The sequence below is a fragment of the Paramormyrops kingsleyae genome, chromosome 18, assembly GCF_048594095.1.
Source record: "Paramormyrops kingsleyae isolate MSU_618 chromosome 18, PKINGS_0.4, whole genome shotgun sequence".
Lineage (NCBI taxonomy): Eukaryota > Metazoa > Chordata > Actinopteri > Osteoglossiformes > Mormyridae > Paramormyrops > Paramormyrops kingsleyae.
In genome coordinates this window covers 15,053,255-15,073,074 of record NC_132814.1, presented here as the reverse complement: position 1 = coordinate 15,073,074, position 19,820 = coordinate 15,053,255, and the positions used below count along the sequence as shown (strand labels likewise).

The 19,820-nt window shown below is 40.8% G+C and overlaps 2 protein-coding genes across 2 annotated transcripts in view; both read right to left on the bottom strand.

Moving 5' to 3' along the window:
• ubash3ba (ubiquitin associated and SH3 domain containing Ba) overlaps positions 1-2,515 on the bottom strand; it is a 36,911-nt gene extending 34,396 nt beyond the window's left edge. Inside the window, exon 1 of the mRNA XM_072702004.1 lies at positions 1,981-2,515. Within this exon, the coding sequence (XP_072558105.1) occupies positions 1,981-2,117 (137 nt within the window). The 5' untranslated portion in view covers positions 2,118-2,515. The remainder of the gene's footprint in view (positions 1-1,980) is intronic.
• A 3,162-nt stretch (positions 2,516-5,677) lies between these two features.
• Positions 5,678-19,669, bottom strand: LOC111840438 (junctional adhesion molecule A-like; the record flags this gene model as incomplete). The annotated part of the gene is made up of 10 exons (XM_023805252.2): positions 5,678-6,810; positions 7,076-7,127; positions 8,458-8,473; positions 8,574-8,681; positions 9,490-9,592; positions 9,862-10,064; positions 10,273-10,413; positions 13,681-13,794; positions 13,988-14,047; positions 19,555-19,669. Coding segments are annotated over 10 exons (948 nt in total), but the record flags the coding sequence as incomplete, so codon positions are not given.
• Between the last annotated feature and the right edge of the window lie 151 nt (positions 19,670-19,820).

Sequence of the window (19,820 nt, the reverse complement as noted above, 5' to 3'; positions counted from 1 at the left end):
TTTCCTCAGAAGTACATTTAAATCAGTTGAATATCAGTTTATTTTTGCACTCTGCAAATTCTATCACGATACCCAAATAAAGAAAAGGGGCTCATGACATTGCTTACATTTAAGGGCAGATCAAGGAGTTTAAATAGGAACACATTTTGGAAAACAGACTAAACCAGAATAAATCTGGTCTGTCTTTGGAACACAGAATAGGTGGATTTCTTACCAGTAGTTGTTATGGATTCAAGTTTCACCAGGCAGAATGATATCCTTGGATGGGAAAGAATTTAGCTTGAAGTATTTCAGAATTCAGTAGATATAAGTGCCCGTACTGTGTTGGTGTATGTTGCATTGCGAGACTGTGATGTATGCTTTTTTTTGTCTTTATTCCACTATAGGGTATTACAAAGAACAAGGTTGTTGATGTGCTATTAGAAACAGAGGTGATGTGGAAAGATTGTATAGGGGCAATTTATAGATGCCTCAGCCATTGGGCCTCATTATTCACATATATATCTGGTAACACCTATCTAACATGGCATAGATTGCTGCAGTGTGTCTCCAAAACTCCAACTAGAATATTTACCACTTAAAATTGATAAACTACTGACTTCACTTTGGATGCAAGGAGCTACTACGAAACAAATAACACCAATTGCTTATCCTACATCCAAACATCCGCTTATCCTGGTCAGGTTTGCGGCTAGCTTAATCTCCCAAGAAAGTCATTAGAAGTAACAAAAGTAAACAACTTACTTAAAATGACTAATATATTTGTATCGACTACATCTGTTTCATGTCAATCCCAAAACTGTGGAGGGTCAAACCGGGGGTGGCAAAGGTTGGTCCAAAATAGCAGCAAAACCAGCTGCATCCACCCACACAGGGGACACTCGGCATCACGGGGAAATGCACACGCTTGTCGAGTTGCACAAGTCGTGGTGTTCAAGGCACGGGAGTAAACTGAAGGACCGGCCCAAAAGTCGAGATATACGGCGTATACCATTAAAGCAACACACCATGTGCACGAGGGTGCCCTGGGCTGTGTGACGCAACTGACATGAACAAAAATTTTCCAAAGTAACCCGCAACACTTACAAATGCTGTTCACTCCTCGTTTTTACACGTTTTACTCGTCGTTATTAATTCAAAGCAACACAGCTACCAATTCTGGCAAAATTTACATTTGATGTATTTTTTGGCAAAACAGTGATATAATGCACAAGTTAGCTATAAATTCCACTTTCTAAAAAAAGTATTATTCTAAGATTGCAAGCAGATGAATTTCCAGCATCCGAGCGGTGGACTTTACCTAGCGCGATCGGTTAGTGCTCAGATACAATCTGGTGAGACCTTTGCATGCCATCGGAAAAAGTGAGTTTTTTAACTATAAAAAATAACGTGGATGCTTTGATGGTATCTGTGGCTTAAAACAGGGGTTATGAGCGGCCGTGTGTGTGTGTGTGTGTGGGGGGGGGGGGGGTCCGCACTTGCAAAAGGCCAAGGCAGCGAGCAATACACAGCGATCCACCGGCCGCCGGAGTGGATTTAAAAAGACGCGCTGAGGTCAGCGAGGTGTTAGTCAGGTCCGTGTGAACAAGCAATCATCACCCCGAGGAGAAAGGCTTCAGCAAGCCTCTGCACTGCTCATCTCAAAGCCACATTTACGCACCTTTGACGATGTTAATCTGGCTCATCTTTATCACCAGTTGCTAATACATCAATTATTATTGTTACATTCTAATCATAATTGTGACATCTAACAATAAGATCTGTGTTGTACGGTCTAACTGAAATGGACCACCCTGATTTCTGACCTAACATAAACCCACATCGCTATGTTGTTGTCTACTAAACAACGTTTGTATATTAATCTTTGCATAGTAAACATAGCTCTGCTGTACCGGTATAGTTTAACATACAGACGCGGACATAACCATCTGGGACAGGGACAGTAGCCAAGTGCAGTGGGATTAATATCAGGCTACTTACGCCCTGGTTTTGGGGAAACCCATGGACAGAAGAACATCCAAACTGGATCCATGCTTCACTGTGCCCGTTCGGTTTTGTCGCTGCCTCCGCGGTGTGATTTTGGTGTACAGCTCCTCTTTCGTAATTCCCGACTCCATTTGAGCTTAATGTTGGGATCCGCTGGTTACCGGGAGCAGCATTAGACCAAAGAGCCAGTACAGTGCGATCTGTGTCTTTCCTTCCCCACCGGACAGAAAGAAGGAAAGAAAGAAGAAAAAAGTGCGGAGCGGCTACAGACTGCGCGCTGCTCTTCCTGGTGCTGCGCGGATCGCACGCATAACCAGAAGGGGGCTGTCGCTCGGAAGTCACTTTTGCTTTCTCCGGCTTGCTTCAGTTTCCCTCACTGAGCTGAAAGATGCTGCAGTGCCCGAGCATTTTTGATAACCAGACGGAGGCAGAAATAGCCACGCGTGTATTGTACACTAATAAACCCATTTAAATATGCAAGCCCTTGTTTTTTGTGGCGATTAATTTATGAATGGGTCGTCGCTGGGCTCGGCCTCTTAGATGTTGTTTTTGCAGACAGCCTCCCCCCTTTGTCTTAAAGGCGTAGAGCTGATAATTGAAACCGCCGATATGTTTCGCTTTTTTCATTTTGAGCGACTTTATAAATCTCCCAGTCCATTTATTAAAGACATTAGTATCATTTATTCGATCGCTTTGCATAGTGATATATCCTTCGATCAATCGTTATAGTGAATGGCATAACCAACAGTAGCTAAACCAGGCATATGTTTTAAACTACATTTTTATGCCGTTTTCTTGGAGTTTCGGGGGAGTTTAAGTTCAAAAGAGCAAAAGCGTTCAGTAATGATTGTCTAAAATGTTACATACAAAAGCACTTAAAGAATAAGACCGATCCTTATATATCGAGGGAGTTTTTAAGATTGCATTAATCTGGTTTTAAATAACCATGGATAAAATCTTAATAGCTAATAGTACTCGTCTCCGTCCAGTGATTCAGCAGCGACAAACCAAACGACAGCTCCATTTACAAAACATAATTGACTGACTGGCTGTAGTCCATGTATGCATTCATCCATCCATTCTCCATTTCCCATAACCGCTTAATTAGTACAGGGCCGCGGAGAGCCAGGAGATATTCTGAGAAACACAGGGCTAGAGGCAGAGGACAACCTGGACGTAGGGCACTCACTCGCACAATGAGGCACAAAGAGCATTTTAGAGACACCACTTACAGAGGAACCCACCTATCCCAAACACGCGGAGCACATGCAAACTCCACAAACAGGGGCAACCGGCTCTAATGATCATCTTTATTATAGCGGTAACGGCGGGGTTTGCCAACCGCCTGGAGATTTTCTGCCATCTAGTGGTCAAGTTTTAAAATTAATATTTAGGTTACGAAAATAACCAGAGAAAGATGTCCAAGCAATGATGATGTTTGGTCTTCGTCGCTGTATAGTGTTTTTCTATCCATCCATCTTCCATACCCGCTTACCTAGTATAGGATCTCAGTGAGCTAGTAGCTTATTCCGCGAAACATTCACTTTATTGTGACTGAAAGGTCTTTTACCATACAAGTTAGCAGTATTTAAATTAAAGCTCCATAATAAGAACATAAATTTACAAACGAGAGGAAGCCATTCTGCCCATAAGCTTGTTTGGGGAGAACTTAACTAATAGCTAATAACTAATATCTAGCTCTGATTTAAAGGAACCCAGGGTTTTAGCTTGCGCTACTCTAGCAGGAAGACCATTCCGTACTCTAACTACATGTTGTGTAAAGAAGTGCTTCCTCAAATTCATTTTAAAATGTTCTTCCACTAATTTCCACTTATGGGCACGAGTTCTAGTATTTAAACTAATACTGAAGTAGCCATTTGGCTGAACAGCATCCAGACCTGTTAGAATCTTATATACCTGGATCATGTCCCCCCTTAATCTCCTTTGCGTGGGGCTAAACAGATTCAGCTAAGCTAACCTCTCCTCATAAGACATTCCTCTAAGACCAGGAATCATTCTCGTAGCCCTCTGTTGCACCTTTTCTAAGGCAGCAATGTCCTTCTTAAAGTATGGTGACCAAACTTGCACACAATATTCTAGGTGGGGTCTTATCAAGGGATTATATAATCGTAGCATCACTTCCCTTGACTTAAACTCCACATACCTAGAGACCCAACATTCTATTGGCCTTTTTTATTGCTTCCCCACACTGGCAAGAGTGGGACATGGAAGCATCAACATACTGTACACACCGAGATCTTTCTCATAATCAGCTACCTTTATTTCAGTGGAACCCATAAAATATCTGTACTTTATATTTCTGCTCCCTGCATGGATTACCTTACATTTATCTATGTTAAATTTCATCTGCCTAGTATCAGCCCAGTCGCTAATTAAACCCAGATCCCATTGTAGCCTCTCTGCTGCTAGATCAGTATCTGCTACACCACCCACCTTAGTGTGCTGCGGTACCCCAAGGCTACACAATTAAGAACAATTTGGAGAACTTAACGGATACAGCATGTTTACGAGGACTGGCACCAGAGGCTGTTCCACGAAGCAGGATTTCTTGCTTAGCCTTATAACTTGTCGGATTTAATCTTAGCTAAACGAAATTGAACGAAAACAGTCAATTTAGCCCATACTACCTTAATCCCGACAAATTATCCGGCCAAGCAATAAGTCCTGTTTTGTGGAACACCCCCCCATGAGTACGTAACAGGTGCATAAGGCCACCAAGCACTACAGGCGATGGCATTTTTAATATCTATACATTCACTTTTTATTGATGAGTATTAGTGTAAGTGTATGGATTATAGCAACCAGATTTATCAGTAGCTTCAAAGCACTTAACTGTGAGAAACACCTGCTTTGCTCCAAATATGTGCCACCTTTTGTACGATATTCTAATGCTCAGCTGTAATCGTTTTGCCTTACGTAGGTTTATAAAGCGTTTTACCTAGTGCTCTACAACCCAAGTAATCCGTCAGCATCTTTGCTTTACTTTACTTGCGAGGCGAAAACAACTCATCTCTTCAATCCATCAGCGTGATGCTAGATTCCATAAAAATGTTAGTGACTCTCACATTACGTAATATTTAGAAGTTGATATGCAGGCGAGATTTAAGGGTTAAGGTTGCCTATTCTATCCACTATGGCATTCGATTCCGAACAGGTGTTTTGCTCTAAACTCTCCTGACATCATCGGCACAGTGAATAGTGAAAATTTGCCGCATTATAGGCGACTAAAAAGACGACAACAGGAAAAATATTCAAGCAGAATGACTTCAACAAAGTGTCTAGATAGATAAGTTAATCCCCAGAGGGATTGTCATAGCAGCCAGATACATTTCAAGGCACATTATTCCAGTACATGAATCGCTTCTTGTGACGACTATTTGCACAGACTAGCGTTGGTGAAAAGATAGCCATTACTGTAGCACTTGGATGAAGCAGTAACTGTGACATAAGCAACGGTTCACTGGTGGAAATCTTAAGGTTTGATTGTAAAATACCATAGTAAACAAGTAACGTGAGTTTTTTTTTAGTCTGACTGAGGCAAGCGCAGGGGAAGTGAAGCGACATGGCCCTTTAAAAAGAGCGATGAGGTCAGGGGAGGCGATCCAGACCACAACACCGGTCCTAGATTCAGCTTGATCTCGATTTAATAGAAAAAAGCAAATCACAGAAGTTCAGTAAAACACATTTATTAACAAAATCATGACCAAATTATTCAACATATGTTGTCACACACGGAAGACTATTTGCTCTCCCCAGTGTGAACACATTGTCACAGCATATTTCTAAAAAGCAATTTCAAGGGTTCTGATAAACAATAACCGTAAATAAACGTAAAACAGGAAAAAAAAAATTATATATATTAAAGAAAAAGGAATCCTTAAAAAAATTCAAATATCACAGTGATAGAATGAGAGATGTATCAGTAAGTCATAAACAGCAGGAAGACAGCTATTTTTAACTCATTTGTTTTGTTGGCATACCAACGCTTGGGTCTGGCTACCTGACAACCAAACACCTATCATTTTGTCCAGTAGAGATGAAGTGGCCTACTGACTTCATACAGCACACTAATCAGAAAACACTACAAATTAAGGCATTGGTTGGATGCTTGGGGAAGGTGATGCGATTATACCCAATGAGACATGCTACAACACAGCACAGTCGTTCTATACATTTACTCCCCAAACACTAGAGAAGATCTCCTTCATGACATGGGTGATGTTTTTACAGATTTAGTAGCCAAAGCCCTCAGTTCCATGTTGCTATCATGGAAGTGTTGACTGGCACTGGTTATTCCAGGTTTATGTGTTTTTACAGTCTTGGAATGATGGATGTATAATGAATGCTAATTTCTCCTTTTTTTTGGTGTGTATTCTGTTTAAATATCTGCAAATGGGTCTAAACAACTTTTGTGTGCATCCAAAATATCTTGATGACCAATAAACGCAAAAAAACCAATGACATCAGTACAAGAGGCAATAGTTTTGCATGTAACAGCCTGTAAAAAATATATTAAAAGAAACCACACACACAGACACACACACACAGACACACACACACAGACACACACAGACACAGACACCTTTTTGCCACTCCCAACAAAATGGACCGATAGCCATAAATGTAACATGATAGCAGGATACAAGACACTCAATTAAAAACGTAAAACAGGAAAAAAAAATAATTACAAATGATCAACAACGAGCCAGTTCCCACACGACTTCCCAGCGGCACAGTGCCGTTAGTCGATCCCAGCCCAGCTTGCCGTCACACCACAAATGATGACTTTTGCTTGAATTCTCCCTGAAACACACAAGACAGAGAATACGCTGTACATCAAGCCAGTAACTTTTGCAGACAGCCCCACACCAAAACACCCCATGCAGGTACAGCTAATATACAACTTGGACAGATTCTGAGCTATGTTTAACAGAGAACAGTATTATTTAAAGAATGGCCAGGGGGGGGAGAAAAAAAACAAAAAACAAAACACAATATCCACCAGTCCCCTTGCCATATCTTAAACCTCCTGTGTCCTGTAGGTGGCGCCAGAGAACGTTGCACTTACATCAGCATCGTCGTGGTAATTCATGGCTGGCTGTGCGTATACTTGCTTGTTGCTAGAGGGCGAAACAGAAAACAGGTGCGGTGAACTGCACAGTGACTCCATTCCTGCTCAGTGCATTCATGAGCATCAAATAAACCCAGCAGCACCATCATATGCGTAGATTTAGGGGAGGACATGTCCCCCCCAGGGTTGAGATGGGGGGGGGGGGAATCACCCTCCTCAATAATATCACATATAAATGCCTGGTCGATAAAAAACACACGTTTAAAATATGTCATTACATAATTTAAAGTTTTTTTTCCCTCAGTTTTTATTTGGAGATCCCCTAACCCTCCATTAAAACCGTTTATTCTCAACTCACCCTCCGGCAGGAAGACTCTCACTCACAGACCCGCGAGTAAAGAGACGATTAACAGAGAGCGGTGAGCACAGAAGCACGGTGCGGCTTTGTATGTAAGTAACTCATTGAAGACCCTGTATCATAACCAACAGTTACTCAATGAAAGGCTATGTGAAATGGTGGAATTTAAGAGTCTCATGTCGATTTAGTTTCATAAAGATTATCTTATTTGATTGTGCAAGCTGCTACTAGCTTGGTTAAATGGCACAGCACAAATAGCAACGCTGATAACGCAGCAGTACACAGCGTTTGCGTCAGTCACAAATCTCATCCCACTGGGTTTGCTGTCAGGGCATAAGAATGAGTAAGAAGCCAGTCAAAAAACAGGGCCAGACCTGGCATTTATTTGGAAAACGTCATAAAGTGAGTTACTCAGTTACCAGTAACTCAGAATCATTTAGTTCATAAACACTATTGGCAGAAAGTCCCATTTGTCGCTATTTTGTGTGTCGTGTTTATTTCAGGGAAGTTAGGATGCGTTTGTGAGAGAGACAGGATACAGAAGAATGATAGGGGCATCATAGTGGACCCTGAGGTAATTTTTCCACAATGAATGGCCTGACATTTATGGTGGAATCTCGCAAATTGTGCATGATTTTAACAATTCCTGCAAATTCAGAGTACATGATGTGGGACTTAACACACTTAAACTACCATACAAGTGAAGCTGAATAACAGTGAAATGGATTCACTTTACATATTGTAACTATAACAGCAAGTTTACAAAAAACAACGAACAGTATAAAGCACAACTACAGAATCACCTTATAAGGCGACACCGATCACACCTCTGACCCCGATATACCTGCCCCCCCCCCCCAATGTCAATGTGAAAACTACACCCCTGGGCACCTTTAAGGCCTAGTAAGGTTGACATTTCACCAAAAAGAATCCATAAAAATTCAATCATATGTAATCGATATTAAGGCTAATCAACATTAATATTGTTTTGCATAGAGGTAAAGACAAGACATATTCTTACCTTTGTTTGGATTTACCTGTGAAGACAAAAGTTGCAGATTAGCAGAGGAAAAAATGTATTATTATTATTATTATTATTTTGAGGCTTGTGAGGATGTGAATAAGCACTGCACTCACTGGGAAGGTATCCTTTGCGGCGGGCGAACCACAGTCCAAATATCAGCAGTGCCACTGCAAGCAGGGCTATGATGACACCAGCCACAATGCCCCCAGTATTGAGGTCCTCTGGATTGATGGGGAAAGAGACAGACATCAAACACTGCTAACATTCCGCTCCTTGGTACTCTCGTCGTACCACTGCCCGAGTCCGTAAAGGCACTAGGCTCATGGCAGTGATGATGATAATACATTTATTTTATATAGCGCTTTTCTAGATACTCAGTCACTTTTCAAGGGCAAATCAGAGAAATAGAAACACATACACACATTAGGCAAACAGGACAAAGCTCTGTCAACAATTATAGGCTATTTTGAAAAGATGGGTCTTAGAGTTTTTAAATAAGAGAGATGAGGAGTTCCTAATGTCACTAGGAAGGGAGTTCCATAGAGAGGGGGCAGTAACAGAAAAGGTCCTGTCACCTCAATAGCGGTAATTAGTGATTTTAGGAAGAGAAAGGAGATTAGTCAGCAGGAGAGAAAAATAGATGAGAAAAAGCAAGGGACAAAGAACCGAACCTTGCGGAACACCGTGAGAGACAGGAAGAGTAGATGATTTACAGTTATTTATGCTGATAAAATTAGATCTGAGAGAGAGGACTTAAACCAAGAGAGCACAGATCCAGTGATACCGAGAGACTTTCCTAGGCGAGTAAGAAAAATGGAATGATTGATAGTGTCAAAAGCAGCAGTCAAATCTAACAGAGTGAGGACAGTGAGATCCCTGAAATCCATTCATCAGATATACTACATGGAAAACTCCTAAAACCAAATCATGCAACGATGAATCAATCATCCTGAACAGTAGGAGGCACTGTTGATGGCGAGTGCTCGAGGACAGGTTGGCGTAAGGACGGCATGCAAGGCGTCCACTCACTGACTTCCATGAGCATTTTGGCACAACTCTGAGGAGAGCCAATGCCATTACTGGCAGTGCAGTAGTAGTCCCCTGAGTCCGTTTTCGCCACACTGGCAAAGGTCTGGTGGTAGGGCGGGGGGGGGGGCAGACCATACTCAGAACACAAGGGATGGATTCATATTTTCAGTACAGTGTCTCTCTACATCTAGCGTGAATGGTATGATGGTATAATTTTAAATGGCAAAGTCTATGGGGGAGGGGGGTTTCAGCCAAATTAAATACGGGGGGGGGGGGGGGGGGGAGGTACATGCCGGTTCCTAGGCCCCAGCAATCAACTTCAAAGAATATCATGTCAAAGTATGCTAAGTGAACGACTGCATGAATGCTCACCAGATGGCCCATCTGGGGGTGGATGCTGTAGGTAGAGTTTTTTAAGTTGCTAAACTTGCTAGGGTCTTCTGGCATGGGGGTACCATTTTTGTACCACTTGTAACTGCTCGGTGGGGACCCGTCCCTGTCTAGGCAGGTCAGGACTACGCGTGTCCCTGTGGTAACCGTGGGAGGGATGCCACACATGGGCACAGACGGGGGCACTGTGGAAGAGAGATGTTCATTTGCATGGGAGAAAATGGGCAAGATTTCGCATTCCATAAGGACAGAAATGATTAATTCAAAAATAATCTTTTCCCAAGTTTTCCATTTAAAAAATTTTTTTAAACTGTGTCATCACAGTCGTGATGGAGCCATTGCTCAGCGCTACCCCAGCAGAGTAAAAACTATGTCATGTGTTACGACACCCACCTTGCACAGTTAGCTTGATTTCCACCTCCCCGTAGCCATTGTTGCCGGAGACCTCACAGCTATAAACCCCATTATCTTGCCGGGTCACTTTGTTGAATGTCAGTCCACCATTGTAAACGTCAACACGACCCACATACTTTTCTGGTGAAAGACAAATCAGTGATACAGTCAACCAATAATATAATCAGCTGACACAGAAGTTAAAGCCCTTTAAAATTTAAAAAGCCTTATACTACGGGACCGTTGAATGCTTGAATCTGATTGGCTGATGAACGTTCTGAGGTGTGCAATTATTTTCAGGGAAACGCACGGCGAACGTAGTTCCGGGCAGCTCTCTTGACCGCATTACAGTTCCATATCACTTCACACAGTTAACTGTAATAACGGAAATTAAGACTGCATCTTAAAGCAGACTTATTACAGTTTAGAGACGGTGCTTCAGAACACTGTTGAGGGACACACAGAGGTAGCCTAATTCATACAAGCTCTCTCTCTCTGTTTCTCTTTCTCTGTGTCTCTGTCTCTCTCGCTCTCTTTCTAATAACTTCATTATTAACTGCATTAGTCTGCTATCAACGGCTCAAGCCTCCATTGCCAGCTTTAAAATGATGTTTTGGAACTAGCAAAAGAGTCGTTGGATGAGATGCGGAAGAAATAATCCTACTCACAATAGCGATTTAAGTAGAAAAACCAGACGAATCCCTTGAAATATATCATCTGATCGATGTCTTGAGGTGTGGCAACCGTAGTATAAGCGGAATAATTGACTCCGGACCGTTGAATTATTAGAAAAATAATGCACACCCGAGGTGTAACGGCCACTCCGCTTCGCGTCGTGGCCACATCACCACCTCGGGTGTGCATTATTTTTCTAATAATTCAACGGCCCGTCGTCAATTATTCCTTACTTATTTAATAGGGCAAAAACACTGACAAACATCTAGACAAAGGAGGGGAGTACATATAGTGGAGAATTACAGTTTTATTAAAAATGCATTGAGGGGTGAGACAGCAGAGAGCAGTGGAGCCACAGGGAGGCGTCATTAAAACAGACTGGCAGCAGTCCCATGACACTGTATGCAAACTGAAAGTGGTGTCATATTCAAAAACGACAAATGAAATACGAGACAGGACTGCTGGAGGGCGGAGAGGATGCCGAGCTAGTAATGCAAAGAAAAAGCGAGACAAAACATGCAGTTTTAAGACAAACGTGAATACACACGGACAAATTTGTATTGAATGGGCGATTCCCACAAAGATCATTTCTACAGGCATAACCCTAACATCAACTATGACAACTAAGCCTTACCCAGCCCTAAACTAAACCATAAGTAGCCACACAAAATACAAGACTTCTGGCATTTTTAGTTTTTCGATTGCATTTACAGATTGTTATAAAATTCAGTTTCCCCACAAGATCAACATAACAGGTTTCAGATGTCCCCACAATGTAACATTTACACACACACACACACACACACACACAATATGGCCAAAAATATAGACATCGTTATTAATTACAGGAACTGTCAAAGCTACACCCATCTCTGACACAGGTGTATAATTAAGCACCCAGTCACGCAATACCCAGAAATAAACATTAGCAGCAGAATGGGTAGTTAGTCACTTTCTGCTAGGCGCCACCTTATGATGCCATAATGCCAGCAAGTCAGATGGCCATATTTGTGCCCTGGTCAACCACAAGTGAGATGACTATGAAGGTCTGGGAGCAAGTTCACGTGGGGAATGATCAGCCACACAAGCTCAGAGAAAGGGACCAAACATCAATAGCCAACCTGAATGGTAGCAAGTCCCCCAGGAACGTTCTAACATCTTATGAAAAGCCTTCTCAGAAAAAAAGCTACTACAGCAACAATGGGCCAACCAACATCAAATTCATACCCGTGATCTCAGAATGATATGTTGAACGAGCTGGTGTCCACACACTTTTGATCATTATATACACACACATACACACACACACATATACACATATATATATGTATGTGCCTTGCCATTTCAGAGATGCTCAGACCCAATCATCCAACAATAATGATTTGGTCATAAGTCAGTCAGATCATTACCTCTGCCCATTTCTTCTGCATTCAATATTTTGACCATGAGCACTGATTGATGGCTTATTGTCTAATATACCCCAGACCTAAACATGCATAGTCAACATTATTCGCTTAATGTGGAGGGTAGTCATAAATTTTTGGCTCATCATTGTGTCTGTTTATAAATATATCTCTCAAAACAGACTTGAGCTGTCACAATTACTCGATTAAACTTGATCATGTAAAAACATCAATTAAAATTTTCCTAGTCTAACAATCAGCAATATGGCAGAAGGAAGAGAATAAAGATCTAAATAAAGAACCAAATTTTCATGTGCATAGAAGCACTTCACAATAATAGTGAATGAAAATGCATTGCCAGTATTACAAATAAGAACTTTCATATCACCAGAGAATGACCACAATGCAAATACAACTTAAAAGATGACATTCAGGTTTGACAGACTCACCTAATAAGGGGAGCTTAAGATACGTGCCATTTAACCACTCAGGGTAGCTTAGCCCGTCTTTGTCATCATCTTAATCTAAATTAATTTGCATTAATTTCTATTTGATTCCTGTATTTCGGCATAGCCGATAAATCTTTCACTTCTACTTGATATCGTATCTCTATGGAATACAAAAATATTTACACACAAACATATGGTCTTTGTGACCAGTTCTTGTTTGCTCTCCCCTTCTTCGCTTATTTTTAATTTCTCACAAACGCACCACAAGATCTATCAGTCAGTCCAACAGCAAGCACGTGAATGATTATGATTGTTGTGGAGAGTGCATGCAGAGCTCATGCAAAACCAGTGTGGAAACTTTAGGCTGCTTTCTCTTAATATATACTAAATGATGCTATAAAGGATCACACTATCTCAATCCTTGTGCAAGCCTATCAGGGCAGTACAGTGGCGCAGTGGTTAGCACTGTCGCCACACACTGCCGCTTTTGGTTTGTGAAGTTTGCATGTTCACCCTGTACGTGCAAACTTCTGTGGCAGGTCCTCCAATTTGTCATAAAACAAGCAACTTCAGTGGAGTGCCAAAATTTTCCGCATGCGTTATCGAGTACACCAATTGCAACGTATATTATATATTATAAACCCATAAACCCAAGTACCAGACACTTTAGCTTTAAATCAGGGCATTGAGTAGTTGAGCATAATGCAATTCATGAGGGATATACTTTGGTTGTTCTATTGGTACTCCAGTCCACGACACACCTTTTACACCAAGCAGGACAGAGAAGCACAGAACGAATGAAAGGTCTTTGTGAATATATAAATTGAGCAAATGACAACCAACATTTCAGGAGCATTCAGAAGAGAACATGTTTTCCTCACCGGTGGGCTTATTGTCATAGACAACATATCCTTGGGACCCTTGCATATTCTTGAATTTCCACTCAACTCTGGGGGTCCCAAAATCAGAGGAATAAGCACATTTGAGGTTAACCCCTGTAAAAAGGAAAATGCCATCTCAGAAACTCGTGCAGGAAAGGAATTATTTTGAAAACACAAGGCAGTATTACTAAAGCATTTCACACACATTTCATTTTCAAACAAATTTATATACAAGACTAACCAAGCCCTTAATACATTCTGCTGATATGTTTCTGATCTTAAACAAAAAGATTAAACCCAGACCTACCCGAGTTCTCAGGAACACTGGGATTCGGATCTGAAGTCGTCACTGAGAATGCCAATGTGCCTGTGTGGTGAGCAGAGAGCAGACAATGAAAGAATCATGAGTGATCCCAATAAGAATGAATAAACGAATGAATGAATGAACGAACGATGGATGAATGGATAAAGTCTGGGTGTAGAAAACAAAATGGTGATGTGTAAGCAAAGGTGGCTCAGAAATTGTAATTTGTGGCAATTTGAAAGTGGAAAAAGGAGACACTGCAAATGAGTTAATAAGGATTTGAGTTTTTAAATCCATATTCTATATATCTGCAGTTTTAGCCTAAAAATCAGCAATGTTGTCATTTTGGTTGAGCTCCATGTCCTGCACTATTTCTGTGAATTTTGCTAAAAACAGAGATGCGGTCAGCAATACAGGTATCCATCAACTTGCACCCACATTTGGGCAGAAGCAAGTCAATTTGGGTGCATTTCGATAGTTATAGCGGAGATGCAAGGCATTAAGTACAGTACTGTAATATACACAGTGGAACAGCACCTAATAAAATATGAAATCACCACATTGCGCTTAAATTTCAAGAAAAATAAGACAAACTGCACTACGAAAAAGATGCGTGCAGTAGCAAACAATCAGAGCTGTGGCAAAATGTTTTATTGTACACAGCAGAACAAGTTTCTTTGTATGTAATGAAGCAGCACAGTACAGTTAGTGTATCTATTAGGCTTGGGTGGTACCTATTTTTCTATACCGTCATACCTTTTACACACACCTCCCTAGTACATGGTATATGTGAGGGACCTAAATCACGTAGGTTGTGCAAACTCCAGAGTCAGAGACGGCCTCATCAGTGTGGAAGTTGAGCATTAGGGAAATGATATCACTCGAAGAGCTAAAAAGATCACCCTTTGATTGACACCACATTTACTGCCTGATCTGCGGCCGCATGCGCACTAGGTTTCATGCATGTCACGCATGCTCCAACAGTTTACAGTGCATTCTGTTTTCTGGCATTATGCATGCGTTTTATTCTTTGTTTTTTCTTTTAAACAATTTACTGAGGCTCCAATCACCACTAATGCCACGAAACAGCTTTCTACTACCATTGTTTAAACTGATCATCTCCGTATCCATTTAATAGTATCTGCTTATTGTAGCTGTCCATCACATACACATTACTGTATACATACTGTATTACAGGTAGATATGACAGTGGGTCATTATACAGCCGGCAGCGCTGCCAATTCAACAGCACCTGTTCCACTAAGCGATAGATACACCTGCTAACGTTCTACTACGTCCACTTTCAGGAATCTCCCCATCAGAGTTTTATTACTTACTATGGCCCTCAGACGTAAATGTGGTCTGACGCGACACAATAGGATGCAAGTCCATGTACACCTGTATTTATCATGTAATATGCACCCCCTACATTGCCCAATGTTCTCCGTGTAACATCAATGTATGTGAAATTCTTTGTATCACTATGGACCCCATGGGTGGGGCTAATGGCAATCAGCCACCACCAGCTATTATAACTAATTAGGTCAAGCTGTTAAAGCCTAATATAAAGTACCAAATTAAAGACTGCTCACAATGCATCAAAAACTTTAGAACATGGACCTACATTTTCAATCTTAAATATAATTAAACATTTGGGTGGAACAATATGGCATACTCAAAGTCACCCCTTAACTAGCTGTGGCCTTAAGCTATGCTCAAACTCCCCCCCTCCCTGTAACAACTCATTACATAATAACACCGCATTATGCAACTCCATAAAATGTTACAAATTTTAGGACTAAATAGAAAAAAAACTACATTGCAACATTACCCTATTCTTATAATCATCATTCAATTTGTTAAACTAAGTTATTACATAATGCAACATTATTACATATTGCATTGTTACACTCCCCAACTCACAAAGATGGCGGATCATCAAAGATAGTCTGCTTTAAATATGTCATGATCTGAAAGTATTACCACTCATCACATTATGCAGTCACACATTTCCTCAGCGGCGAAAAGCTCGGGTAGGCTCTGCCTTCTTTTTCCATTGAGGGGTTTCACACCAGGACAATGACTGGATCAGTAACCACGAAACAGATTTCTACTACCATCGTTTAAATTGATCATTACATGTGATCTTTGGATAGGTTTAGTCCATAAGGGCTGAGAGAAGCTATTCAGATAATACATTTAATATATTATATGATCTGCTTAACATGCTTTCCCAAATAATTGTCAAAATACCACAGACACTTCCCTAATCAATGTTTGGTACGTTTGGTATCCACTGCGATTCTAAATGGAAGATTTATTTTTTTTTCCTAGTTCTTTATTACTAAGTAATAATTTTGACTGAGAAGTTCGGTATCCGAGAATTCACACAGATATACTGCAGCTCATACATTGAGGTAAGTAGACATGTATAGTGCAACCTTTAGTTTTTCCTTGTATTAGATATGTAAAAAGCAACTTACCAAGTTAAACCTGTTTAACAGAATTCCCGCACAGCTGAGGAGTGCTTACTTTTGAGAGAGCTTTAAATGAATTAAAAACCAGTTTCAAAACATAGTATTATTTACATTCCTTTCAAAATTTAAGTGGCACTGGCATTTAAAAAAAAACTGGCATTTATATAAACACAAGTAATAATTATTTAAAATTTTAATGTGGGTGGGGGATATAAAAGTGTTTAAATATCTGTTTGAGGATTTGAGAAACCGCATACTATACTAGTAGTATATACTGATTTGACCAAAAAGTAGTAGGTTGAATGCAGTACATGCAAAAAATATGAAATCTGCAGTACGCCAAACATGCCGTACGGATTTTGAATATATCACCAGTGTCACTACAGGATCTAAGTCAACCGTGAATGAGAGTTGCCAAAAACAAGCCAAATACAAAAAAACCATATATGCCCAGTTCCTGTGAGGGGCTCTGCCAGTGTCAATAGAGACAATTGAAGGTAATTGGCCATTTTATGAAAATGAATGCAAATGATGGTCACCAGGGAGAGCTCAGTCTCAGAATATAAGAATAAGCTTAATTCATTATTTATAATATTAATAATAATAATATCTTTAAAAGGGAGGGTGAAGTACAACAAACCAATGTCAGACTAAATGGACCAAATAAGTTGAAATAAGCTTGCCCTGATTGCTTTTGTAACTCTATTCAGCAACATAATGACTACGCACACACACACTCAATTTGCCTATCCTTTCAATACACATGGATGCTTAACAGATGGGATGTTTTAGTTAACTGAATTGTCTAGTTATTTTAAATTAATTTGTAATATATGGAAGCATATTGTATTCATCTGGAAAAAAATCAGTTTTTCCAAATTGCCAGTCTTCCTCTTTTTACAGGTAATATTTTCTGTTTTTCTGAAATAGCGACTTATGCAAGACTCTTATGTAAGTTGCTCTAACTGAGGACGTCTGCCAAATGCCATAAATGTAAATAAGATAATCATCTTGTTTTTACAAGCAACATTTCTCTGTTTTTCATGATGCACCATCTGTGCAGCTTAATCTACTTTTGTTTCTCCCTTGGTTTGAGACATCGGGAAATATTAATGTTTTTAAGAATAGATATATTATCAACAGTTTGTCAACTTTGCTCAGGAGCCTCAGGGTTTGTTTGGGCGTGAAGCCCATTCCAAACTGCTTGACACGGCAGTGTTTCTCCTGGATCAGTTGAAACAGTATGGCATGCCTCACGGAAATAAGCCGATGCATGTGAAATGCATTCAGGCCAACTTTGTTGTGACTCAAGACTATGTCAGACGAATGCTGCAAATACTGGATTCTCAGTGAGTTTAACTCAGGTGCTGTAACCGTCTTCAGACATGTTTGTGTCAGAATCCTGGTCCAAACTTATGGCATGAGGAATCATACGAGTCAGCCTGAAGGCATTTCAGATGCATCAGCTTATTTCTGTGAAGCATGCTGTACGGTCTCAACTGATCCAGGAGAAACACTACAATGTCAAGCAGGATAGAACAGGTGCCTGCACAAAGTTAAACTAATCCTACCATCTACTTAAAAACAAATATTCCCCAGTGTGTCAAAGATAGAAATAAAAGCAGATTAAACTACACGGACAGGGCACCGTGGACAAACAGAAAGGTTATGTCACTGATTCAGTGAAACAGAAAAACAGTCATCGTAAAAACGGTAAGATGATCTGATTGATTCAAAAAACAAAGAAATACTGATGAATTGAACAAAGATAAATTCCAGATGAATGCAATACACTTCCAAGTAACATGCTTTTGTAAGAATATGATAATTTACCAGACACACCCTACGAGTATTTACAGCACACCGGTTGAAAAACACTGTTGGAAGCGATGCCTTGTCTGTGGGGAATGGTCATTACAGAACTAAAAGGTGACATTGTCCTGGCCCAGAGAGGTTTAAGGCATTAAAATGGGCATGGAAACCTGGCTTCCCATTAACACCATTGGGCGCTATAGTATAACATACCTTGTTTCCATCTGATTTTTAAAGCATTAAATCAGTCTGGGCCAGGACAATGTCACTTTTTCTGTATAGTAGGATACCTGATGTGTACTGAGAAGTTGATATTTGCCTGGCCCAGAGAGGTTTAAGGTATTAAAATTGCCCCCCTACTGGCGCAATAGCGTCATTGCATTGGGCTGCGAAGCATTTAAGGTGGACCGGAAAATCCGAATAAGGAGCCAACTTCAGCGTCGTACGGCACAAGCTACGGTTCCCGAGAAGCGCAAGGTCTTTTCCCTGTAATAAGACAATGGAAAAGATAAATGAAATTTTATTGTGCGGGCGCGATGATAATTGCCCGGCCGAAGCAGTGCTTCTCCATTAGACAGACATTGCCCATTTCGATCACCATTGTTCTGGAATACATGTCCCTCTGTGACTAACTGGCTCTCCGCCAGCCGCTGTTCATCCGGCATTCTTAACATCCCATCCGGCCAGTTTTTCTACTGTTTTGCTTCTCGACGGTGCATAATAACGCGGGCCTACAGCAAACACAACTGAAACGGCTACTATAAGTTAGGTATGGTAAATCAAGTTTCAAATAAAACAAGTTCAGGTGCGAATTGTACACAAGTTTCCCTGTACTTTTGTTAAATGATAGGGCTAAAGCAGAAAGCTTTGGCATGAAGTAGTTTAGACCGGTTTTAGTCCAAATTCTGTTAATATCCACCTGCAAACAAATCACATTCGATTAATCTTATATTAGTCATAATACACTACCGCTTCAAAAGTAAACCCCAAAGTTTTTTTTCGGTGCACATTATAATATGGGTTTACCTGTTGCCTGCAGAAGGAGAGTAAAGACAAAAGTCAACAACATGTCGACCGGAATACTTGGAAGGTGTTCCTTTTAAGCGTCGATTAAACAGAAAGTCTTGGAAGGATTGCGGCGTCTTCCAACCCGGCCTGTCCGCTTCGGCTTTACTTAAAATGCGTAAAAGCTCTCCTTTAAAATAAAATTCGAATAAAAGCGAGACAAACCAAGTACCCGCTTGTCAGGGAGACACACAAACGCCCTTTGCCGGCTGCTACCTGCTAGCGGGTGCCACTCCACACGCCCTGAGCGTGACGTGTAGAAACTCCGCCGGATCGCCGGCGTCGCGCGGCCCTTCTGCGGTATCGCTTCCCTATACCCAGCAAAACCAATTCATTATCGACAGACACCCATTCTCACATTTTTCCCGTGCTGATGTAATTCATATGCATAAATGTAACACTTAAATTAACAATTGGATGAATCGGGAGACCACAAGACATGAGTGGGGTGCATAATAAAACGGCAGGCTAATAGAAATAGT